This window comes from Delphinus delphis, chromosome 8 (assembly GCF_949987515.2).
Source record: "Delphinus delphis chromosome 8, mDelDel1.2, whole genome shotgun sequence".
Lineage (NCBI taxonomy): Eukaryota > Metazoa > Chordata > Mammalia > Artiodactyla > Delphinidae > Delphinus > Delphinus delphis.
Genome location: NC_082690.1, coordinates 4,228,938 through 4,255,320, shown reverse-complemented (window position 1 = coordinate 4,255,320; position 26,383 = coordinate 4,228,938). Strand labels below are relative to the sequence as shown.

At 50.0% G+C, this 26,383-nt stretch overlaps 1 protein-coding gene across 11 annotated transcripts in view; it reads left to right on the top strand.

Moving 5' to 3' along the window:
• NTM (neurotrimin) overlaps positions 1 to 20,687 on the top strand; it is a 932,003-nt gene extending 911,316 nt beyond the window's left edge. For 6 of the 11 annotated variants that reach the window (XM_060017643.1, XM_060017642.1, XM_060017638.1 and 3 more), the window contains 4 exons: positions 5,096 to 5,247; positions 8,330 to 8,365; positions 13,580 to 13,612; positions 18,951 to 20,686. In XM_060017643.1, coding sequence (XP_059873626.1) covers positions 5,096 to 5,247; positions 8,330 to 8,365; positions 13,580 to 13,612; positions 18,951 to 19,057 — 328 coding nt within the window. In that variant the 3' untranslated portion in view covers positions 19,058 to 20,686. Of the gene's footprint in view, positions 1 to 5,095; positions 5,248 to 8,329; positions 8,366 to 11,902; positions 12,007 to 13,579; positions 13,613 to 18,950 lie in introns of all 11 variants that reach the window. The other 5 variants (XM_060017635.1, XM_060017634.1, XM_060017637.1 and 2 more) reach the window with 5 other exon arrangements.
• The last annotated feature ends 5,696 nt before the right edge of the window (positions 20,688 to 26,383 follow it).

The window sequence follows — 26,383 nt, the reverse complement described above, 5'->3', positions numbered from 1 at the left end:
GAACACATTCGTAACAATGGGGAGGGGGGCGATACAAAAAGGTCCTGAGGTGTATGTGGGGTAGAGGAGGAGGACAGAGTGACAGAGGCTGAGAAGCTGAGGGAAAAAAGCAACAAAAAGGGGAACTTTGGGAAGGAGAGCAGGTGAGCAATTCCAGGCCAGGACTCATGCCGGGAGAGACCCAGCTGCTGCCTACACGTCTCAGAACATCTCCAGTGCCTTGGGATTCTTTCCTGAAGAGACCAGGAAGTGTTCATAGCAGCGCTGCTTACAATAGCCAAGACATGGAAGCAACCTAAGTGTCCATCCACAGGTGAATGGATAAAGAAGATGTGGTACATATATACAATGGAAGACGACTCAGACATCAAAAAGAACGAAATAATGCCATTTGCAGCAACGTGGATGCAGCTAGAGATTATCATACCAAGTGAAGTAAGTCAGACAGAGACAAATATCATATGATACCTCTTGTATGTGGAGTCTAAAAAAATGACACAAATGAACTTATCTACAAAACAGAAATAGACCCCCAGACATAGAAAACAAACTTATGGTTACCAAAGAGGAAAGGGGTGAGGGATAAATTAGGAGTCTGGGATTAACAGATACACACTAGTATACATAAAATAGATAACCAACAAGGACCTCCTGTATAGCACAGGGAACTATACTCAATATTTTGTAATAACCTATAAAGGAAAAGAATCTGAAGAAGAATATATGTATATAAATGTATAACTGAATCGCTTTGCTGTACACCTGAAACTAATGTAACATTGTAAATCAACTATACTTCAATAAAAAATAAGTTTAAAAAAAGGGGCCGGACACCAAGAGCTCCTCCAGTCTCTGCATCAACCCCTGACTTTGCTTAGAACCAAGAGTTGCTTAGTCAGAGGACCCCCTGTGTATCATCATATTCCTTCCAGGTGAGAAGCAGAACTTTTTCATCTTTAGGGACCAATTCTGGCAGCAACTTAGGTGCATTGTATGTGTCTAGCCCTTTTTTTTTTTTTTTTTTTTTGCGGTGCGCGGGCCTCTCACAGCTGCGGCCTCTCCCGTTGCGGAGCACAGGCTCCGGACGCGCAGGCTCAGCGGCCATGGCTCGCGGGCCCAGCCACTCCGCAGCATGTGGAATCTTCCCGGACCGGGGCACGAACCCGTGTCCCCTGCATGGGCAGGCGGACTCTCAACCACTGCGCCACCAGGGAAGCCCTGTCTAGCCCATTTTGTAGATAGAAGTACTGAGACAGAATGAGGAAAAGCAAACTCAGGGAGAGATAAGAAGAAATAGCTGGCTTTCCTCCTTTTGTCCAAGAATTCAGAATCAAGCAGAAGGGAATAGTATTTTCCCAATAAATAAACATGGGTATCTTTCTTTGAAATCCTGCTTCCTCTTTCTTCCTGTTTATCCTTTCCTTTACTAAGAACAAAAGTGAGACGTGAAGGTCCAGTATCAGAAAACAAAACAAAACAAAAAACAAAAATCTATTGAGCTCCAGGGTAAATTCCTGAACTTTCCATGGCCCGAGCCTTCATGAAAATTAATCAGCTGCATCCTGTTTCTCTAATTCTCTGTGGGACGAAAATGTGAGCAAAATGTAGAAGAAACAAAATCTTAAAATACGTGGAGGAAAGGAGATTAGCCTTTAGGCAAATATGGCCAAAGGTGGGCGTAGGAAGAGAGAGCTTGCTGCTGCGTCACGCAGAGGGGGGCTGCAGGCTTCACCCAGGAGGAAAGAGCCCGGCAGCATCACCGTGGTGGGGAGCGGCTTTCAGAGCCCCTGGCTCAGGCACCTCTGAGTCCTCTGTCTGAGTCCTCGTGGCAGCTCCTTTTCTCTCCTTTAGTAGATTCCGCTCGGTTTCCCATTTGCTGCTCGTGTATTTATTCCCCTGTGTAAATGGGAGGGGAATGGGAGACCATTGAATGCAGTTGTCTGTCCTCCTGGCACCCAGCTCTAGAAGAGCATCTCTGCCTCTGAAGTCTTGTCACTGCCTGACCTTCCTGGGCCACTCGCAGGTCACCTCCTCCAGGCAGGTCTCCCAGGGCAGATTGCACCTGCCTGGGGGGAAGACCAGCTCTAAGCTAGCTCACATTCCTGGTGAGTTGAGGGGATTTCTGAGGCAAATCAAAGGAGTCTATGTGATGGGGGCAGGCAGTTTTCTCAGAATTCAGGGTAGAAATGTGTCTTGACTGTGTACTAGCCACTCGACACCTGCCACCACCGTGTGTGCCGTTGATCAGAGGGAGAGGGAAGGGAGCCCTGTCCTTAGTAAGGACCACCCATCCACAGGACTCCAGCCATTGAAAAGCATCAAGAAGCTGCAGCCTGGTGGTGATGCCGACTCCGGCCTCTGCACCCCAACACTGAAGTGCATCTCAGAGACAGAGTTTGGGGTGAAGCAGAAAAGAATAGGTTTATTGCTTTGCCAGGCAAAGGGGGCCACAGCGGGCTAATGCCCTCAAAACTGTGTGTCCCGATCTGGAGTGGGTAGTGAGGAGTTTTATAGTGATGGTTCAGAGAGGACGTGATCAGCTGGTGGACATTCTTCTGACTGGTTGGTGGGGAGCTAAGCGGGAGTCGGCATCATCAACCTTTTGGTTCCAACTGGTCTGGGGTCTACATGCTTGTGGGCAACACACAGGGGGTTTCAGTATCTGCAAAACAGCTGATGTGTATCCCTTGAGGGGGAACGAGGACCCTGCCCCAGGGCTGCACTATTGTGTATTGGCTACTCCTCCCTTGTCTCTGCATCCCCCTCCCTTCCCTGATTAGCATCTGTTTGAACCTGCCCCTTGGAACTCAGGGAAGGTCATGGAGGCTGACTGAAGTCTATTTCCTACAAACAAGAAACAAGGGACACAGAACGGCTTTTGTGCCCAGGAGCACCACCGGGTCCTGCTTGGTTTCAGCAGTGGTATGGGATGAGGAGGTGTGTGACCACACGGAGGGTCATCCCAGAAGCTGCAAGGCGCTCTGAGTACCGCTGGCCGCCCTCCTCTGCTTTTAGCTAAAGACATTTCCGAGCTCTCGAGCCGAACCTGCTCTGGGTAAGTGTCTCTCCCCACTGCAGAGCTGAAATCTAGTTCACAGCTTGCTTCTGACGTGAAGGCTTCCTCCCCAGCCCAGGGATGGCATCAGAATGGCAAATGGGATCAATATGCTTGGCGAGCTCAGAGAAGCCTCCTGGCAGGTGGGCTTGCGAGCCTTCTCTGCACAGCACCCCCTGGAGGACCAGCATCTACGGAACATGCTGGAAATAGAACAGTGGTGTCTGGCCGCACAGCCGGACACCTCATTCGGTTTGGACTGTGCTCACGTTTTAATGAAGTCCCTGGACTCAGGCCGGTTCACTGCCCCTCACTTAGGAGAGACAAAGGCTCACAGATGAAAATCTACAGAATGGAAAGCAAGGCAAGTTCCTTCAACCCCACTCTGACTTCCCTGGAGACAGACGTTGGGTTAGGACTGAGGCCAAAATCCTGCTCTTCTCATCACGGTGGTCATAAGTCTTGGCGAAAGAGAGAGCCATCCTGTCCTCCTACAGAGACGACAGCACCTTCAGATAGTGACAAAACAGCTGACATCTCTGCCAAAAACGTCCTGTGGCCCAGGGACAGGCAGGAGTTTGCAGTGTCTGACTCCACAGAAATATATTATTTCAAATAACATTTTATGGTTTACAAAGCATTTTCTCATCATTGTCCTGCTGGGCTTTACTTTCTATTTCTGCCTTGAATATTGTCTCTCTCGGTTTGATGACTCCAATACCAGCCATTTGCCCCAATTTGTGTCCCGCAAGCCTGTCCCCATACGCGATCATCTTGCCATATTTTACTGTCTACACGTCCTGCTCCAGCCAGGCCCTACGCAGGCAGCTGCAGCTGACGAGTTCCCTGAGATCCTCCATTCAGAAGGATGATTTTCCCCACTAGTATTTCTCTTTCCTGTAGCACAGACTCAGCTTCTGGGCAGGGAAGTCAAATTATTGCAGGGGAAGTAAAAGGTTGCCTTAAAGCCCATTTTCCGAAATAGGGCATTCCAGAGTTTTTTGAAAAGAAGAGAGCTGGTCTCATAATTTCCATGGAGACATGTAAGTTCAGTAGGAATTGCTACTAACAGCCTCCAAAGATGGAGGATGTGGCCCTACCAACCTCTAACGCAGTTTTCTCCTTTCCCTCTCTGTCTGCCCTGTAATGGTGTCTGTGCTTCTAATAAGTGTGCCTGGCTGTCCTTCCCACTAACTCTCTGTGGCTTTTAGTGAGTGGCCCCGGCTGTCGGTATGAGCCCTCGTGGCACTCTGGACTCCATGATGGGGTGAAACAGCTCGGGGAGAGAGTCCTGGCCGCATAGGGCCACATTCTCAGGCATCTGTAATCTCTTCCAGGCTGAGTTGCTATAATACTGTGGACAGCTCACCACTCCCAGGCCCTTCAGAGTCCCCTAACGTAAAAACGATCCCCGATTCTTTAATCCTAATCACAGCCCAAAATAAGGTATTATCTGTAGAATGCCTCAAGTTCTTAAGGGATAATTTTATCACTCAGGTGCTTGGAAAAACATTTTCTTTCAAACCCCTCAGGTTTTCCTCCTCTTTGAAGACCGAGTTTTTCATTTTTCCGGTTGTCATCATCGTCACCATCATGTGTTCATCATCACCACCATCAACATCAATTATGTCCACAATTCCGAGCACCTACGGCACGAATCCTGTTGGGCTGAGTGCACACAGCTGGCACGTTATATTTGTTCCAGGCACCTGCCTTCAGAGAACTTCACTGTCTTCATAGGGAGATGGATATCTGCATTGTGCCAGGGAATGTCTCCAAGCACACACCTAAAACAGAGAAATGCAGTTATACGTGTGATTGGGGCCAACTTGTTGTGTAGTTGAATGCAAAAAAATAAGTGATTATACTGATGACAGAAAGGGGGCAGAGGGAAGGTCAGTAATTCCAGAGTCTCTCTTCTTCCTTATGAGAGAAAAAAAAAAAAAAAAAAATATATATATATATATATATATATATATATATATATATATATAAAACCATCTCCTTTTCTCTTTTTGATCTGTCTTTTGTTTGTCTCAGGCTGGTTGAAGGAAAGAAGGGGGTCAAAGTGGAAAACAGACCTTTCCTCTCCAAACTCATCTTCCTCAACGTCTCTGAACATGACTATGGGAACTACACGTGTGTGGCCTCCAACAAGCTGGGCCACACCAACGCCAGTATCACACTGTTCGGTGAGACGGAAGCCCAGGCTGGGCAACGAAAGAGGGAGGGGCGTGTGGAAGAGGGGGGCAGGAGGGAAGGGCAGCGGGGGCGTGGAAGAGAGTCAGGGGTAGTTAGGCAGGGGTGGGTGAGAAGGGCAAGAAAGGAGGAAGGAGGGGGAGGGGGGGAGAGAGAGAGAGAGAGAGAGAGGGAAACAGCACACGTATGAAAGTAGACACCAGGTGTCATTGTATACTAGGAAGAATCCTGATATCAGAGAAAAGGATTTGAGGATACTGAAGTGACGTTGCATTCTTCCCCTCTGTATCTTCTGAACTGACTGTGGTTATTACAGTTGGGTCTAATAGTCAAGAGCCCAGAGAGGAACATGCACTATTTCCATACTTGTTCCCTGGATGAGTGTGAAATGTTACCATTTCTGAAACTTTTTCTGGCCATTGGGACGTAAGAGAAACTTCATTGTATTTATAAAAATAGAATCATGAGCCTTGGGATCCTGAATGCTATTAGTGCTAGAGGAAGAATTAACCTAGAAAATGAGTGTTTCCCGAGTTCTCCATTTGTGTCCAAGGGTGTTGTCTGAAGGGATCTGTCCAACCAAGCCCCCATCCGGACAGAAGTCCCATAATCATTCATGCATTAATTCATTCAGTCGCTATTTATTGAGAACTAATGTGTGCAAGGCAAACTGCTGTGCCTTCATTACATATCCGGCAACTGTACTGGTGCCAGAAACAAGGAAAGGAAGCAAGTAAGCAAGCTGCCTCTTAGACCCTGATGTCTCGCACTTCTGTGGGTAGAACAGCTACACAGAAGTGAGTCTGGATGCCCGAGCCTCATCCGGCATCCGTGATGGGTTCCATCCCTGGGTAGAGGCAGATTCTCCCCACAGCCCACAGGGTTAATCTCTGGTTGCTTTGGGGGCAAATCCCTCCAGGCCCCAACAAGTCCAGTTAGCTTGGAATTTTTCGAGTCTGGTCCCACGTCCACCATGTTAACAAGCACTCTTGAATGTTACAGGGAGGGAAAGGTGAGGAAGTTAGCAGAAAATTGGCAGGAACCTAAATCCTTTTTATTCTGAGGACCCCCAGATAATTCCAGAGCTTCAAGTAGCGCCCCTCCCCCTGCCCTGCCAAATCCTCTCCATGGCGCAGTGGGCCCAGCCTGCCCCGATAGCCCACCTGTGCTGCTCCACTGTCCCATCTCGATTTCCAAATCACATTCCATCCCCCTTATAAAGCCCAGCTTTATCCAGGAGGGCTGGGAAGGGGAAGCCTGCCCTTGATCCCAGAGCTGGCAGACCCGCATGGGCAGAGCTGTGATTAGAGCGATTGGTGTGTCTCACGCCTCCCACACAGGGCCAGTCATCATGGCCCCTCACGTTTGTCAGCCTTCTGGCTTTTGGGCAGGTGTCTGTCTGCATGAACAGAAGGCCCATGGTTAGGAAGGGGCAGCCCCCTCCTTCCCTTGCCTTGCAGATCCAAGGTTCCCCCTGAGTTCCCTGCTCTCCACGCATAGCCTTCCTCGTTCCTATAAACAATTTCCCTCCTCCTTTGACCCCTTTGCTCTTCCAAATCAGATGCATGAAATGGTTTTGCAATTGGCTTTATCACTGCTAATTCCCCGGCCCCTTCCCCTTAAGCCATCTAAGATGAGAAGAGAGAGAAGAAGCAAACTTTAAGGGTGAAATCCTGGCATTTGTGACAAGCAACGCAGTGAAGCACGTGCCATAAATCTGCTCCTTTCCGCAGACCCGTGTCTGGCAGTTCAAACCTCTGCCCGCATCCCCACCGGTCTGTCAGCATTCCTGTCACCCTGTGTATCACTTGGGACAGTCCTACAATTGCCAGCTTCCTGGAGTACAGGGGGCTCTCTAAAAACTGATAGTATGGAGTCAGATAAGTGTAGAAAGCCTGGGTCCAACAAAGATGAACGGGGCCCATGTGGGAATGTTCTGTAACACGGGAGGTCTCAGAGCCTTTACACACTAAATCTCTAAGAGGGAGAAAAAGTTTGGAGCATTTTTCCAAATTTAATCAAACAGAAACCAAGTTTTTAGCCTCATTGGAGAGAGCATTTCTGAGGAGCCCATCACAGCAATGCCGCCTGGGTGACGTAGCACCACGAGCCTATGAAATCCCGCTAACGGGCAAGATGGGCGTTTCCACCGCATCAGCTCTGCTGTGGCTGGTCCACAGAGCGCGGCCCCTAAACTATCGCTACCCACTGTCAGTAAGACCTCTTAACAAATATAAATGCATTAGGGAGTTTCCCACGTCATTTCCTATTATCAGAAGACTCGGCTCAGAGCCATCAAGCCGACTTGAGCAGGTTGGAAAGCAGCGTTTACTTTATGCGAATATACTTTGTGATGAAGCTCATTCTCCTGTAGCATCAGAGAGCTGGCTAAATTAGCATCATGTTGCCACCAACCTGCACATAAGCTGTACACATGACCTGACGTTGAAAAGTGAGGGATGCTGGTGCTGGGAGATTGCCATCAGGGTCAGTATCTTTGAGGTACTTAAGCCAAACAGGGCAGGGGTGGTCTTTCCTATCAGGAACCAGTAGGGTTCTGAGCACCTTGTCCCTAAGGTTCCAGAGGCTGCAGGGGACCAGGAGAGTTCAGCCCCTGTGATCCTGAGTCACAGAGGTTCCTGGGAGGACCTTGCTCCTGCCATGGTGCTATGAGGACCAGAAATTCCTGAACTAGGTCTTCCAAAATGAAACAGTGTGGGTGTGGATGTGACACAGATCTCATCTGGAGAGGGACTTCGGTCCTGTGTTACCACATCAGCACCCCAGCTCAGCACGCAGAGCGTCCGTGCTGCCTGCGCTGGGGTGCGTGCGCATGGCCAGCCCCTCACCTTCCGACCGCGGCATCCTGTGTGCATGCACCCCACCTTTCAGTGTTCCTCATGCTGCATCTTGTCCTACCACCTCTGGTTTTTGTGTCTTCTTTTGTTTCTCCATCCCTCCAGAAATGTGTGTGAAAGACAGTATACAAACTATATATGGCCAATATATAGCTACTGTATATAATATATGTGTTTGTTTTCATTTTTCTCTCCTGTATATCCCCACCTGCTTTAGAGCTAAGTGAGCCTACAAGCTCAACTTTGTTACAAGGTCAGTATCCCACCCGCCCCTGCTGTGTGGGTTCTCTCCTCCCCGCTTTCTCCCAGATCCCCCTCCCCACCCCCTGCCGTGCATCACCCCAGACTCCTGTCTGTATAGATGCTTAGTGAATGGCAGCAGAAGCTAAGGAGGTCACTGGGAGCCGATAAAACTCCAAGGATAGCCCCCTTTTCTCCGCTCACCCTGCCCACCTCCCCAGAAGGGCTAGAAGGGGAGAGGAAAGGAAAAGGCACTAACTTCTCAAAGCCCGGAGATCTGATGGAGGCAAAAGGCTGAACCAACAGGCAGAGAAGTCCACCCACTGAGCAGTTTTCATAACAAGAGTCCCGTTGACAGCCCAGCCATAGAAGCAAACATCCTGTGCAGGGAGATTCGGATGGTCCTGAAGCTGCAGCAGCAGGTTCACGGGGAGGGTCTCCGGGAAAGAAAGGTGGGCAGGCGCACCTGCGGGATCCTCGGCAGCAGTGACCTGGAGCGGGCGCCGCTGAGCCCTAGTCCAGAGCCCAACTTCCGGGTGTTCTTTGCGCTTGGGTAGCTCAGGAAACATCGTTCAGACTCAATTTCCTCTTCTGTGACATAGAACTGATCTGCCTTATCTATCTGAGAGCTGTTCCAGCCTTCACCTGAGAGCACGTATTAAAAAGGCTTTGAAAATCGCCAGGTGCACGTTAGATTGTTGGAGTCCAGTCTCCGGATACAGGGACCTCCCCCTGTCACGACACAGGGGTTCATGAACTCATTTCTCAAGCCCTCTCCCCATCCCCTTTCCACCTCTTCCACTCCAAGTCCTCCCCCCATAGGACACCTGCATCTCTCACCTCTTTTTACTCAGCCCTTCACATTTTCGCAAGCTCCCTAGCCTAGCAAAAGTGATTCATTTAGACTGTGACTAAACATTGGGCAGGAGTGGGCCCAGGCTGAGCGGTAGAATCAAACACGTGCCGTGTGTGCTGCTTATGTTTTCCTCCTAAGGACCGTGCAGACCCTCAGAGAGCCCCGCAGGAAGGCAGCTGTGACAACAATGATGGGCATGTGTTTTCCCACCTTCCACCTACCCCCCGACCCTTCTCATCCCACCTGTTCACCCATGCGCGTTGCACAAACAGTCATCGGGCGATGGCGTTAGACTTGGAAGGCGGGGGAGGGGATGGAAGAAAATGAATTATATGGGAAGCCGTTTGACATATGAGGAAGAATGCTTTTATTGTGAAATGATTCAGGGATGCATTATTCACCTTAGTGATGTAGGGCACCCTGGTGATAGACAGCAAAGGGGAAAATGAAACAAAGAAATAGAAAAAAAGTGAGGTCGATGGAAGTGTCCAGGTTCAACTTGATCCAACTTACGTTTATCGAACCCCTGGGCAAGGCGTATCCGCAGATCTCAAAGAGCGTTAGAAAAGTAGCTAAGGGCATAAATGGTAAAAGGGATGTGTGAGAGACAGGACGGAAAGCAGAAGATGCTTCACAAGGGACTCTGAGAGATGACTCAGCTCGTTCTGGTCACTGAGATCTTTACTTTCAGAGGGAAAGCGACTTTTAAAACAGGGAGTGGTTGCTAAGGAGTTAGAATTCCACCGAAGGTGCCCTCAAGGGATGGAGGGGGCACATCCCACGCTAAAGCCAACAGTAACAAAACCAATCGGAAACAAACAGATCACTACCTGATACTGAGCATGGGACCAGGAGCAGAGGGTCCATCTGCTGATGCAGAGCTGAGCTTTCTCACCTGCTCTGCTGGCCACTGAGTCTGGGGCAGGGTCTGCAGGCCAGCTCTCTACTCTGATTCTACTGTGCTCCCACCCTTCACCTTCTTGTTGGGTGCAGGGCAATGGGTCCAAGCCAGAAGCTGCAGTTGGTAGAAACCTGGGACATTCCGACTTGGACTAGTGTGGTCCTCCGTGTAGCTGTTGGACTCTTGTACAGCTCAGGAGTATTTTAGAGAAAACAGATCTCGCTGCTGGGATATTTCTCTCATTCATCTGTGTGTGTGTGTGTGCGCGCGCGTGTGTGTGCGTGTGTGCACGCACGCACGTGTGTGTTGTTGTTTTTTCCTCTTCCTTTTCTAGCGTCCCATAGAATAGAGAGCTACCTCTTTTCTCAGGGAAATACTCCCAGGTTATGCTCCCCTCACCTCCAATGGATTTCCAGGGACAAGGAACGCTTGGCTTTAAAAGACATTCCAAGCTATTTTGCTACTTAATATCCGGAGGGTCTAGAAAGATTCAGATAAGAGAATTTCCCTCCTTCTCAGCATTTTCTGCCACCCTTGAAGTATTTCTCTGCTCCCTTTTTGCAAACACAACAGATTGCATGCCCCCCTCTCATATTAATATCTGGTGGTGCAGGACGCTTGCCGTGATAACTAAGGACTCAGGGATATACCGCCATCCCTCACGCCCTACCTCACAGGCATATGTGCCAGGGGCACACTGCAAACTCAGCGGCTCGTGGCTGTTCATTTCCCGTCCTCAGGTCCTTTGTCTTCTATCTCCTGGGCAAGGAGTCAGTGGGCTGGGAAAGGTTGGCTGATTAATGCCTGCGAACCTTGCAGTGACCATCAAATCATCTTATTAAAGAAGGCGGAAGTAAGTCAACTCTGTGCAGCGGAAGGAGACAGTTGCAGTGGCAGAGATGATCTGTTTTTCCCTACAGAGGATGAAAGATACTTAATTAAGGACAGCCACCCAGCAGTGAGCATTTCTATGGCACGTGTGTCTAGATACAGAAGGTACCAAAAAAGATCCCTTCACGCTGTTTCTGGAAGGTTTATTTGTCCTGTATAACCATCCTGGTGTGAAGCCAGCCCTGCCCCACCCATTAGAATCAGACAGCACCCCTTTGCCCACCTAGGTACCTGGATTCACTGGGCTTGGTGGCAGAAAGATCACTTCATGGCTTGACCAGAGATATTAACTTGGAGGCTTAAAGGGAGCAGTTCCTTTTTTGTTGTTTTTATGTTATTTTTCTTTCATTTTTTCTTTCTTTCTTTCCCACTCTACCTGGCTTCACCTTAACACATCAACAAAAAGATCACACCTTTCAGGCGAGCTCTTGGTGAGAAAAATACATGCTTAGATTTGAAGGATTGTTGTTTCTGTCGATAGCCAAGGGTTAACGCAAAGCCTTGAGCTCAGAGCTCGTACACGCTTGGAGGTTCGAAGAGGCTCATAGTCCCGGAAGCTGTGCCCAGTGGTGTTAGCACCTCATGATGATAAACATGATGTCGAAACAGTTTCTGCATCTCTTCTTAGAACCAAATCACGGGGAGCGGGCTGGAGCTCAGCAGGAGGTCTCCAGTAAATAGAAAGAAAGCCTTGGTTACATTTCCCTCCTCACTGGGGTGAGATACATGAGTGGCAGAGGGGTGGAAACATTGCCACCTGGAAAAGCCCAAGGTTAAGTTCTAGGAAAGTCCAGAATGAGTGTCAAATAGCCCTTTGCCCATGTGGACACCAAGGCATGATGACCTTGGAGATCCACCGGGAAAGGATCTGGATGGAACTACTAAGATGAAGCTGTTTTCAGATCTTTGCCCTCACGGAAGACCACTCCTGGCTCCAGAGCACCGCAGGAGCCTGTGCTTTCACTGTACTCCTCTTCCAGATAGTTCCAACAAGCCAGACTACCAGGTAGAACCCCTCCCTGCGTCCTCCCTCCCACAGAGCCCATCACTCTGTGGGCTGCCCTCCCTCACACGTGCCCTGCTTTGCACCGCTTGTGGTTTGGGGGTGAAAGGCCGTGATGCCTTTATGCCTCCAAGCATCTCTCTGCAGACTGTCCTCCTTCCTTCCAGTCACCCTTCGTCCTGGTACAGGGAGGCTCAAGACAGTGGGCCCCGAATGAGACAATTCATGAAACAGCCCCTGGTTAGCTACTAGGCTGGGGTTGAGGGCCCAGTAATCTCTCCAGGGGACTGTCCTTGCTAAACGCACAGCAGACAGCGTGGACCAACGCTCCTGGCTTTTCTCTACCACCCTGACTGTGCATCAGATCTTCTCTGAGTCACCCCTTTGATCCTTGATCTTAGATCCGCCCACAGAGTGGCTTCTCAGGGTTGCTAGTGTCCACTTGGATCAAGATTTGCATCGTATCTCAGATGCCTTTAAAGAGTAGACTGAGAGCTTGAATGCACAGGGACATACTCACCTGATTTTGGTCAAATGTTGTAGTCGAGTTTAGGCTGAGTTATTTCTAGGTTGTCTTTCCTTCTACATGCGAGGACCTTTGCACAGAGAATTGTATCACCTCGATGCAAAAGACTTTAATGTCATTTTCTTTTGTTGAGCTTTATTTTCCTTTATTTTAGGTATAATTGATGAGTAAAAGTATAAGATATTTAAAGTGTGCACCATGGTGATTTGATACCCCTCTACACTGTGGAAGGATTTCCCACCCTCTGTATCCAGGGTGAACATGTGCAGAGGCCCCCAGCTAAAGAGGGAGGTGAAAGATGAGAGGTCATCCCACTGCTGGCTGGTCAGCAGAACAGGCTCTGTGGATTGGCCTGAGAGCTTGAATTGGTGAATGAGGGTGTTTCCTGGGTCAGCCAGCAGAGGGGCTGGTGCCCAGCATTTCCACAGGTGGGTCCCAGCAGCAGGGATGCAGGTCTTAATGCCTTAGGTTGCTCCAGAGAGAGGAAGCCCTCTGGGCCAGCTTCCTGTAGTCTGAATCTGAGAGAGGTCAGCTATCAAAGGTCTGGGCTCCTCTGGTACGTGGAAACTTGCTCCCCGGTATTTCTAAGATGCACTGATAAATGCCAGTTAACTTTACATCTCAAACAGAACTTGGCTACCTGCATTCAGATTGCTGTAGGAGGGCCTATTTGTATGAGCCAGTTTTATACTAAAGCCTGCAGACTTCAGCTAATTCGAGGATAGTCTGGGGGCCAAAGAAAGAAGGTTACTCTTCAAAAAGTGCTTATTGGCTTGGGACCTCGGGCTCCACGGTACTGGCATATCCCCTGCTAAGACACGGTAGGGGTGCTGGCTCTCTTTGGGTCAGGGTTCCAATGTGACCATCACTCACATCCTTCCCCGGCCCCCCACTCAACCTATGGCAACTGACTTCCCAGCAAGCCAGAGGGGTGCACGTCTGGGGGCTGGGCCGGAAGTTCAGCCTCCTTCCCCCAAACCATCAGAGGGTAAAGTGGGTGTCTCTGGCTGCTCTCTGCCTTAACAGTGGCTTGTTTTTCATTTCTTTTAGAAGTCAAAACCACAGCTCTGACCCCTGGGAAAGGTTGGTATGCTTACTTTCCAGGCAGCTGCTGCCCTGGTGGGCTGAGGTGCCCAGGACTCTTTGCCTTCTTGCAAGATGCCTTTTCTTCGGCACTAACCCCAGGAGGCAGCCCGGCGGGAACCGCCTGACCTTGGGCCGGCCTTGTGTCAATTCAGATCAACTGTCCCCAAGGACATCTGATTCTCCCCGGGTGCCTCCCCTGCAGAAGTCTAACTTGTCTTTGCTGCCAGCACTAATGAGGACCTGTCAGTGCCCCAAATACCTCCATGTCTGGGCCCCTCTGTACCAGGCCCGCCTCTTTCCTTTGCACACGGATGCTCTAATGCAATGATCTTCTGAGACCTTGGCCTTGCATGCTGGCCTCTGCTCACCCTATTCTCTCTTTCTCTCTCTCTAACTTGGAGCTGGAAGGGAAGTGGCAGGAGGGAGGGGAAAGGGGAAGGAAGGGGGAGGTTCTTGGGTGAGTCACTTGGCTACAAATAAATTGCATCTTATTTGAGGCTTTCATTGCATCCAGATGTTTCCGATGGATAATTGACACTCATCACAGTTCTCCGGGACCCTAATGGTCCTGGTGATTAGTCTCTTTAGGCCTCCAGAGCTCTATAATGAGATTGAGGCAATAAAGGCATTCCACGCAGAGTGGAAGCGTGGCTGGATGAAGAGCAGAGACCTCATCCGTGTGGCCGAGTCACCAGGCAGATGGGCTGCGCTGTCACTCTGGCCGGCAAGGGCTCTGAGAGGGCCTTGCTCCGGGAGCTTGGGATCCATGCCTGCCTGGACAGCAGGTCCTCCTCTCAAGGCGAGCTTCCTGCGCCGGTCAGTGTGCGAGGGCCTGTGTGCTCCCCACCTTGACCCGTGCCCGGCGGGGCAGGTCCTGTGGCCTCACTCTCTGCTCTCCTCCTCGCTGGAGATGTGCGAGTTCCACAACGCGGCAGCTCCGAGTTAGTGGAAAGATAATTGTATTTGGAGACGGAAGTCAGGGGACCTTGGGGAAGTCACTTAAGGTCTCCGAGGTTGAGTTTCCACACATTAGGGCGGGAGATAATAACCTTCATCTCCTACGTGAGGGGCTTTATGGGGCCGGAACCCCTTTCCAGTTGCAGGCCCTCCACCTAGAATTTTAACCAATATGGCTTTACTTCTGTGAATATCTTCCCTCAACCACAAGAATTTTCAGTGACTTTTATTGGAAATAGTTCGAAATAGGGGGGAAGGGTGTTCAGACGAGAAAATGGAGGTAAAGCCAGAGGCAAGGTAGGAGAGAATGTTTTGCTTTGTTCTTGGTTTGGTTTGTGGGTTTCTTTCCAAGTAGAATCTTAAGAAAAAGAAAAACAGAGACAACGTAAGCATGGACATGTAGCACAGGTCACAATGTTCTGGTTCCTTCCTTCTTTCAACAAAGGTTTATTAAATACCTGTTGGGTGCCCAGCTAGGCACAGACCCTGCCCTTATGGAGCTCACAGCATAGGGGAAGAAATGCATGTGAGACACATAAAGATAATTGTAGGACAGGGTGGTGCATATTTTAATAGTGGGATGTGTATGGTGCTGTGGAAGCAAACCAGAGTAAGTCAAGGAAGGCTGCCTGGAAGAGGTGACTGGGGCCAGAACAGAACCTGGAACGAGGAGTGCGAGTGAGTCAGGTGAAGAGCATTTCAGGCAGAAGGTGCAAGGATGGGAATTAAATAAAATAGGCTGGAAGGTACACGCTCGTGTGCGCACACGTATGTGTGGTGCCCGCCTGCTGGTGGGGGCGGGGCGCGAGGCTAAGGAGGCAGATGACAGGCAGACTAGGAAATGCAGTGCGTGTCCTACGGAGCAGCTGGGAGGTTTTGTAAAGGCTGAAGGAATCCAATCCATCATTGGTCTGATCAGCTTGGAGTCACAGACACAGCAGCCTGGAGTTGGCACAAGGAGTCAACCCGAGGGGTCCAGGCGCAGGTGGCGGAGAGCTGGTGCACGTCCTCTGAGAGGATGTGAGGAGACCCTGCCTCCGGGTTTCTCCAGGTACCACCCCTGTTTCCTCCTGCAGGCAGCTGTGTCCAGGAGGGAGGCTGGGCGGGGCAAGGGGAGGGCGCTGGGGGAGCGAGGCCAGGCTGGAAGTGGTGTTCAGGGGAGTGACAGCCCCGTGGACCCACCTTGGTCAGGAGGGTGGCCACGGAACATCACACAGGGAGGGCCCCCGGCACACCCAGTGGCCTTTTCCTTTCTTCTCTGGGAGGAGTTCTCTGACAGGGAGCCAGGCCCCCTCCCCACAGGCTTCCTGCGTGCGTCCCAGGGCACGGGCGGAGCCGGAGCCATACAGGCGACCCGGAGCACCTGCCGCGCAAGGCCATTGCCAGGTTCCCCGGGCACTTTTGCCAGCTCCCAGCCACCACCTGCGGGGCGTTTCAGACTCCGTGGCCGGCAGACAAGGTTCCTGACTTTTCTGAGCTGGTAACCAAGCCAGGCCCCTGCTGGGCTGTCTGCCTGGCGTGTGCATCCTTCATCCTCTTCCCTGGAGACGTCTGCTGGCCGGGCAGCCCAGAGGGGTGGAAGGCGCCAGAGGCAGAGAGCATCTCCATGTGGGAACTGGCGATGTCCCCCTTCGCTTACCAGGAGCGGGGATGGGAGGGCTGTGTTGGGGGGTAGTGGGGAGTGGGTTTCAAAGCTGTGTGAGCCAGTGTTCAGGAGAGAAAAGAGGTGAGAGAGGAGCCCTGTGTGAACAGATGCGTGTCTGTCCAGGCGCCATGAGCCAGGCGTGCAGGATGCGTTTGGAATCGCGGAGCAGTGTGCACCTGGGGAGCGGTGCAGCCACCAGCCCTCCCGTCACACTTGGAACCCAGCTGCTCCCAGGGACTCAGAACAACCTCCCTGTCTCAGAGTTGGCCTCAGGCAGAGGCAGGACTCTCCTGGAAGGATCCTGGAGTGGTCCAGAGAGGAAGGGCTTTCTCACAGGAGAGGAACAGATAACTCCTCACTCTAGAAGCCCTGGGGCCGGCTTCTCTCCGGAGATTCCAGAGACTGCTGTATACATAGCAGTGATTGAATATAAAGGCTAGAGTTTCTGGTGGTGGTTTATATAGAAACATAGTAGTTAGATTTCAGAAGATGCAACCAGTTGAATGGTCAACGATAAGCAAGTCTGAATGGTGCTTCTTGGGGCTGCTCCTTTGTCACGGGTATCCCAGTGGACTGACAGAAGGAGAGCGTTCAGTTTTGTGTTGCCCAGACGTTCACCTCCCCGGCGGGGAACAGAAAAGGCATCTCTTGTCCTTCTCCTCAGGAGAACTTGCGCTGCCAGGAAGTTCGGGCCTTGGAAGCACTGCTGTTGGGGAGAAAGAAAACCTCCTCTACCCTTCTAGGCTCTTCTTGCCGGTCTAAAACTTAAATCGACATAAAACAGAGTAACAGGAGAAAATAAAGCAAAAATTTACTAATATGTATACATGGAAGAGGCCTAGGAAAAGTGATTAACTCACCAAAATGTCCCAAACCCTCACCTTAACTACCACCTTCAGCTAAAGACAAAAGAGGATGTTGGGGGACTTCCCTGGTGGTGCAGTGGTTAAGACTCCACACTCCCGATGCGGGGGGCCTGGGTTCGATCCCTGGTCGGGGAATAGATCCCACATGCATGCCGCAACTAGGAGTTCGCGTGCTGCAACTAAGACCTGGTGCAACCAAAGAAATAAATAAATGTTTAAGAAAAAAAGAGGATGTTGGGGGTAGAGGCTTAGGACTTCAGAGGGAGGGGAGGCAATTCACGTAGAGAAGGAAAGGCGGGTGTTTGGTAGACAGTGATTTCTGGGCCAGGCAGGGAGATGGACACAGAGAGGAGCAATAACTAACAGATTTTGCAGGTTCATCCCTGTCTCCACACCCAGGTCACACTGTAGTTACCTATGGTGACAGCTCCCTTCCTGGTACAGGTCTTCTTTCTACGTTCTTCAGGTAGTTGGGGGAAGGGCAGAGTTTCTTCCGGAGTCTTTTGGACCTTGATTGCTTTCAGCTGGAAGTAATCTGCATGCCAAAGAGACATTTTGGGGTGACAATTTTGCTCCCCTGCAGTTTGAACCAGGCACCAGAGACACACAGATTGGATGACCTGGTGCATTTCAAACTCCTAACTGTTTAGCCACTGACCCAGAATCAGAGATTTGTCCCAAAGGTCTAAGGAATAAATCACAGGGACAGTGCTTCCAAGCCAGGACTTCTAGGACTTGGAATGATTCCATATGGAATCAAGAAACCTGATTTGATGCTGATCTGCATTAGCCAGAAGTGTCTCCATGTCCAGCATCCGAGTCAGGCAAGCAGGTTCTGGCTTTATCCCTTCAACCCAGTGACGACATGGACTTGCGGCGGTGGGGCACCAGCTTTAAATGCCTCCGTTAAACCCAGTGCAAGAGCCTTCCAGAGTAAGTCCAGTCTGAGAAGATGCCCTGCTTCACTGGGTGCCTAATTCATCTGGGCATCCAAACGTGTGTGCACTGTTCCCGAATCAGAGCTCCATTTGTCGCAGGCGTTTGTGGCCACGGGGCTGAGGGAGCCACAGAGCTTCTGCTTCCAGTGACAGGGAAGCTGCTGGGGAATTGTATGACCTCATAGTTTTCTTGCCTCCCCAATGTGGCTCCACGTCAGAGAGTATGTGTGTGCAGGTCAGGCTGGTGTGTGCCTCTTAGGAAAATACGCCATCCATCTCCCCCCCAGCAGACACACATCATGGCACGTTCTGCATCCCGGTGTCCATGGAAATCTTCCCTTCCTCCTGTGTACACGGCCAGAGGCCACCTGTCCCTTTGCTTCATCCCCCCTCCACCTCAGGCGAGCTGGTTTGGACCTTTCAAGCATGTGATACTTCAGGAGGTCTGCTGTTACCTGATCCAGATGGGGGAGAGGCCAAGTGCGCTGCCCTGGGACCGAGTGATGGACAGAAGGGGCACCGAGGCCAGTGCAGCAGCCGCAGGGGACAGTTGGTGTGTCCAGCGAGTCCTCTCCTGCATGACAGGAGGGTCACGTGAATGTTTAAGGCGGGCAGTGCTCGGAGGGATTGGACGATGATGCAAACAGTGCAGGGGTCTCACTTTATTGAAGTTCTGTGTAAGGTGTTGATTAATCAGCCACCTTTTTCTTGAACTTGCCCCTGAGCCGTGGCCTCAGCATGTTCTGACAGCAGAGGAGTAGCAGGCACCTGCACACTGTAACCTGAGGTCCCTCCTGCCCGGGTGGGCGCCCCATCATGTAGCTGTGCCCATGGGATCGAGGCTAACGCAGCCTCTGGGTATGGAGCTGGGATGCTGGATGCTCCCAGTTGGAGGGGCCAGGCTCACGACAGGTGTGTTGTGTCTGCAGGCCCGGGCGCCATCAGCGAAGTGAGCAACGGAACGTCGAGGAGGGCTGGCTGCGTTTGGCTGCTACCTCTTCTGGTTTTGGTTTTGCACCTACTCCTCAAATTTTGATGTGAGTGCCACTTTCCCCGCCGGGGAGAAGCTGCCGTCGCCACCGCCACCAACACATCAGCCACGGCGACCAAGAGCAACGCGAGCATCCCCGTTCTAAAGCAGATACAATCCCACGAAATTCAGAGCCTAAGGGGACACAAATTCGAGGGAGGGGAACAGAGAATACTTTGGGAAAACAGGTTGAACAAGGACATTGGAAATCGCCTTGCAGATACGTAGGTACAGCTGAGTTTTCTTTCTTTTTCCAAACGGGAAGAATGCACGCGGCTTTGGACCCACCCGCAAGCTGCATGGCGTGACCTCCGTTACCAGTCGGGCAAGGGCTCAGCCGCTCTGCCCACCACAGTGCCCCCCCCCAAGGAAAGTTCTGGAGTCGGCCACCCCAGATTCAGTCAGTAGAGAAGAACTCAGAGGGAGGCTTGCAGGCCCATTCCTGAACTGTGTCCCTATTGTGTGTGTGATGAAACGCAGCAACAAAAAGATAAATAAAAAGGAAAACTAAACAAGACAGCCTGTCAGCTACAATAATCCCACAATCACCAGTCACAAAAGATATTGTTAAACTTCTTTTTTTGTTTTCATTTTACTACATGGACATCATAGGTAACAAGGGATTCTGATTCATTATTAATTTTATTAATTATATTTTCTGATATGAGTCTAAAACTTAGTGCAAAAACAAGACAAAACTAAAAAAGTACACAAGTGAAAGGGGTGAAGAGAAGTATGTTTGTTAAACGTTAAACATGAATAGTATACTTCTTACCTAGGTTTACAACTGGTGGACAGCACACCAGGCATTCGCTACCTGGTGAGGATTTGGCAAATCCACCAAAAAATAAGTAAAAAGCCACACATACAATTTAACCAACATCTCCACCAGCGCTACAGATGTCCTCTGCTTCTGGCATTTGTTGCAGACAATGCTACACTTCTACATGCTGTTTAGAAACGGAAGGGTGACCTGCACCATATCTTGAGTTTGCTGGTGATGCTTTTTTTGATGACATATATTATACAGTATATATATACATATATTTTTTTTTGTTAGGGTTCTAGCCATTTTCCTTCTCAGCAGGGTCCTTTCTCAGACATTACTGCATGCTGTATATGGCGTTAGCTGTGTGTTGCTCTTCTAAACGATGATAGAGTTTACTGGTAATTGTGTAATCAGCTCCTGCCTTTTTATTTTCTTGGGTTATTCACATGTCAGAGACATTTCTAAAAAGTGAAAAGAGAAACAAAGCACTAACACAAGGTGCAGCGTCTTTTCCAGGGGCCGCTCTCGGAGGCGAGGGCTAGTGCGGGGGGCCTGGCTTCTCCGTCATGCCTCGGGCACGGACAGACAGCAAGCAGCCGGACCAACTCAGCAGTCAGTAACCACTCGCTTTAGCCCGTTATGGGAATCTCTGATGCCTTTGTGACCACTGGAGAATCGAATCCTCTTGGTTTATTTTATTTAATTTCCCACCTCTGTGTGCGTGTGTATGAAAGAGAAGAAAATGCAGTTTTTAGGTGATCTTTTCTTCCTCCCCCGAAGTCTGGGAACCAGAGGAGCCTCGGGGAGGGGTCGTGATGTGATGAGGGCAGGTGGGATTAGGGGCTGGGGGAGGGAGGGGTTGTCTCTGACTTGACATTAAAAAGTGTTCCATGTCCCTCTCTACCTGGTGTGGTACCTCATTCTCAAGTGGTGGGGGAGGGGAGCAGAGCCTGCCTGGCTCAGGTGTGAAGGAGTGGAGGGGGGTCGGGCTCTGGGTTCAGGCTACTGCTCTGTGGACCCCTCGTGGGCGGAGTGGGGCCCCCTGTGGAGCGGGCTCTGACGACAGGCAGGGCCTCGGGGAAAGCACCTTCTCCATCAGAAGCACGGGAGGTGGGCCTCGTGGTCACCCCACCTCCACTGCCTTCAGGAGGTCCTGCTGTGGCCACACACCTCCCCTCATAACCTGGGCAGATGGCAAGTCCAGTTAGGGAATGGCTTTCACGTGTGATTATTTCTGGAAGGCATTAGAGTGCAGCCATAGCCCCAAAAGGCCCTGTGGGTGAGTACTGATGAATCCCCAGTCCCATCCTCCAGTGTTCGGGGGACTCTCTTCCATCCAAGCCTGCCCCCAAACCTTGCCTCTAACTACAAGTTAGGAGAAAAGGTACAGTTCAATGCAGAATAGTTTTCAAATAATTCCAACCTGTTCTGATTGATTCTGAAGATTCACCGAGAGGCAGAAATGAGGTCCGAGCCGAATCACCCCGGGATTACCGTGCTTGTGTCCTTGGGGGCAGGTTCCACCTGGGAGGAGAAGAAGTGTTTGGAAAGCAGTGCTTTCATTTTCAGCTGCTTCTGGAAGCACTGAGAAAATCTTGTTGACGTCATGGTTCTTTTTATTTTATACATTCTTTGTTTAATTCTTTCCCATTATGGTTCATCACAGGATACTGAATATAGTTCCCTGTGCTGTACAGCAGGACCTTGTTGTTTATCCATCCTGTATGTAATACTTTGCATCTACCAACCCCAAACTCCCAGTCCATCCCCCTCCCTCCCCCCTTCCCCTTCGTGTTTCTCTGTGCCCTCTGCCCTTCCGCCCACACCACCAGGTGCCAGATTCTCCGGCTTCTTCCTGGCAGCGTGAACTGGAGTAGTCGGACCAAGCCTCGCAGATCCGGGCTGCGCTGGAGTCATTCCTTCCTTGTGTCTCAGAACTGCTAAAGGCAAGGGGCTCTGGGTCTCCTTTGAATAAAAGTGGGAGAGATTTACTAGCTTTCCTGTGACCAGAACTTCTATAGACACGGACCAGAGGAATTCCGTGCAGATCGTGGGTCACGGGAATAGAGGGAATAGAGTGGGAAAAACACTGGGAATTTCCATACTTCTAAACTTGAGCCCAGAACCCCCCTGAATAAAATGTACCAGGGCATCTGCAGACAGAGTCTTCCTGGATTTTATCAGGACAAGAGCACAGAGTGGCAGGTAACCTCCATGTGATTCAGAGCTTTCTCTTTCAGGTTTACTAAGCATGGTTTAGTTCACCCGTCAGCATCCTCGCAGGAAGGACTGGTCTGTCCTGACCAACTGTGACATTGATGAGGAAGACTTCCTTTCACCTTTCACCTGTGCCAGTTGCATAGCCCTCCTTGTCTTGAGGCTCTCTGGAGCTCTGGTCATTCGCTAGCACGTTTCTGGTAGAACCAGCCAGCCGTGACTGCTGACTCAGCAGGTAGGAGAACTCCCTGCCCTGCCTCTGGAGGGGTTTCTTCTCCTCTCCTGTTTAGTGCAACACATAAGCCGTGATCTGCTGAATTTCAGTCTCTAAAGGGTGCCCATGAGACAGGGCCTTCAACCAGACTCAGAGTTCAATCCAGGAGGACATGGCTTTGCTAGGCACTCATAGGGGTGATCTCTAGGTTTCTCGTCTCAGGAAACGAGCTTTGGCAAGACAGTGCTCACTAGAGCGAGTAAAGAAAGCATCCTGAGTAGCGTGTGCAGTTGCTTGTCATGGCACAGATGCTAATGGATGACCATTACTAGGGGCCGGACTGGATTTCAAACATGCTGGACCCCTTGGTTCCATCAAGTTGCAGTCATACTTTAGGATTCAGCCACTCCCTTTAACCTTAGGCTGTCCTTCGGGGAAACCATGCTTGAGGTTTTGCAGATTTTATCCCATAGTCGTGTGTGTGTTGGGGGGAGTACTAGTGGGGAGGTTCAAGCCCTAACCACACACTCCTAGAGAACCCCATTCATCTTCTTTCAACAGAGTACCTGTCCTTTCCCACGAGTGCAGCTGTTCTCAAGTTCCTACCATTAAGTCTCTCCCCATCAGCTCTTCTGCACAATCGGCTCAGGTGTCTGACTTGCAGCATTGTAGTACTTGTCCAAGGACCGCCTTCTGATGAGTGGGACTCGCAGAACTGGAGCTGTCTTTGCCATGGGTAATCCACAGATGTTCGCTTCTATCACTGTGGATGGCGATAATGACAGTGATGATGGACAGTTCTTGTCCTTCACGCTGGAGGGAAGTTAGCCAATGAATTGGCGCTGGAATCTGATGGAGGTTCAGCACATTTCGCTGGACTGACCCCATCTTTATCTTCTACCTCTGGACCGTGAGTTCGGAAGGGAAGGCAGTGACACGAGTCAATCACAGGATGGTCCCTCTGATGTGTGGGTTTGTTTGATAAAATAATGTATCATCTGGGAACAGCAAAACACCCACAGTGTTGTTTATTCTTACGACGGTAAACATTTGAGGTACTTGTCATTAGAGGAGAAAAATCTATGCAGAAGGAGAGAGGTGGCCAAGTGACGGTACCCACCCCATGAGCCTGCAGGCTCTCCTGCTACTACTGACCAAATACATGTGCCCATGACAGTCACCAGGCAAACAGCTAAGAACTGAGATTGTATCTGTTGAATGATTCCTCTTTCAAGCATTTTTAAAAATTTTTATTTTAAACCAAATCCAGGAACTAATTTGGTTGGGAGCTTGCTCTTCGGTGCTTGAGAGGAAGGAGGCGTCTCATTTGTCATCCCCATAACTGCCAATCAGGCCATCCTAAAGCATCAGTGCTCACCCATCCCGGCTCATAATTCAGGCGGCATTTCCGTGCGTACCCAACTCCGTCTTCCTCCAAGACAAGACGTGCGAGTTAGCATCCCCATGATGCGTGAGTAACAGACATCTCTGAGGTCTCTGCACCTTCATCCTCACACTCCTCCTTCCCACAACCCCAGCTTCTCCCATCGCGTCCGTGTCATGGCTTTCTGTAGAAAAGGCTCCCTAATTCCTGAGCTTAAGTTAAGGTTACTTCTTACAGTGTGTGTGTCTGATGCATTTTGGGGGCATGATCCCTTATGCAGGAGGCTTCCTTTGGCTTTAGTCGTTTGAATGTTGATTTTACGCCCATGCAAGCCTCCAGATAACCTAGATATGTGCTTCTGGCATATTGTGAAGGTATGTGAGTTGATTTCCATCCTTTAGGGCTCGTTAGCATTATTCGAAAATGAATTATCCCTCGGTTGGAATATCTATTTGATTAGAACGTCCTAGAAATATACTTTAGCTCTGGCCATAGCGCTTACCTGGCTTCCAGTGAATCTGATTTTTGGAATTTCTGAGTATCGGTGCGATATTTTGGGAAAGGAACAGAATTGCTAATCAGTAGAACTAGGTTTTTGTTCAGATTCTTCTACTAGCTAGTAGGGTTCCTTTTCCTTATCTTTTGTGTAAGATGTTATAATGGAAAATTACTAATCTTTTTTCTATTTTTAAAATTAAATAATCAAGTAATTTCAGATTTGAATAAGATTTCTGCAAGAAAAATTTTGGAAAGCTGCCTTTTTTTATAAATGGCAATTTAAGGTGTGAATCTGGACAAGTTCTACAGCCAGTGCATTGTCTTTGTGTCCAGAAAGGCTCATGGGAAGGAAAACATGTCATCATAGCTGCCAGTTCTGCAGATTTTTGAAGTGGCTCCTTGAGGAGAGCTTGAGGGGTGGACCCTGTAGCTGTTGGAAGGGAATGTTTTCTAATAACGGACAGTGGCTTTTTCTGAAACGAGAAATGACGTTAGCCCCAAGCTGCTGTTCAGTTTTGTTCTCTGTAAGACACAAGGAAAACAAGGGGGAGTAAACTGCCGTATATCTTAACGTCTGTGGAAGGGGCTTCCCTGGTGGCGCAGTGGCTGAGAGTCCGCCTGCCCATGCAGGGCACACGGGTTCGTGCCCCGGTCCGGGAAGATCCCACATGCCGCGGAGCGGCTGGGCCCGTGAGCCATGGCCGCTGAGCCTGCGCGTCCGGAGCCTGTGCTCCGCAACGGGAGAGGCCACAACAGTGAGAGGCCCGCGTACCGCAAAACAAAACAAAACAAAAACAAAAAAAAGTCTGTGGAAGGAAAATATATTGGCACTAGACAAAACTCTCAGAGTTCCCATTGTGTGTGTGTGTGTGTGTGTGTGTGTGCGCGCACATACACGTGTGGTATTTACTATAATTACTTAATTCTTCAAAACAGATGACACCTGTTATTCCCAAGATACATCTTTAAAATAACAAGAAATAGTAATGAAAAGAGGGGTCTCCAGGTAAGGTTTTTAATGATCATATCACATCATCCTGACACGTGTTCAGCTCAAGAGCCCAGAAACGTTTGTGCGGATCTCATTTGACGTATTTGTGTGTTGTTTGTTCAATTCTCAGTTCACCGAGTCCCCCATACCTTTCATTCTACCCCCTAGACTCTGTGCTTCAATTTTAAATCCTCGGTGAAGAGCAGGAAGATGTACGAGTCAGTGGGCAGAGCTCAGACCAAGCTTCATTCACTTGCAGAGTGGATGGGAGATCCAGGTGGGGCCATCAGCCACACCTCCTGCAGGACAGCACGAGGCATGTAGCACATGTGTGGCCAAGGGGCCCTTGCCTTCCCTTGGAAGGATGAGGGAGACAGAGAAGGAAAGCAAAACAAATGCTCTGTCATGTCACCGATTCCAGCCATTGCCACGTTATTCTCCTCACTCACGCCCGTGGTTCCTCTCATTCGTACTTGACCATTCGGGAAGGGAGACAGACAGGAACTAAGACGTACAGCAATAGATGCTCCATGTAAAATACAAAATGCTTTTCTGTAAGTGTCCGTGGAGTTTAAAAAGCAAGAATAATGAAAATGAAAAGATAAAATTGAGAGGAAATCCAGAAAGACTAAACTTATCCTTTAGGTACCTGGGAGGAGGTCTACCCGTACAGACGTCAAATGTGTTCCATGCTGCTGACGCTAAGTGCTGAAGCGGCAGAGGCGAGGCCCCGCCTCCCTGCTCACCCGTCCCATGAGCACCACTCGTAGACAGGCTCTGCAAGGAATACAATCAGATTTTGCCTATTTAAGGTGACATGTGGATTGCCTGCCAATTTCCCCTCATTTTCTTGAGGAATGGGTATAGGTAGAGCAAATAGAATATGACACAGGCAGACAAAAGATGCCTTCTGGTCCAAACACAACCTCGGGTTTGCTGTGGGGTCTGCAGTGGGTCATCGTACCTTCCAAGGCCTTGATTTCCCCATCAGTAAAATGAATGTTGGCCGAGCTGGTGTCAGGAGTCCTCCCGAGGTCTGAAATCCTGGGGCCTCCTTCTGTGTCCTCACATAGCTCACATCTATTTCCAGAAATAAGACAAGGGCAGGCTTTGAAGTCCAGACAGAGCCTTTGGGCAGCCATCAGCCTCATGGCGCTACGTAAGAGGCATATCTCCATCCACACTCAACTGGGAAGGACCCCCTTCTTCTGGGATGACATGAAGATGGGAAACGCTGCCATTCTCAAACCTTTGGATGT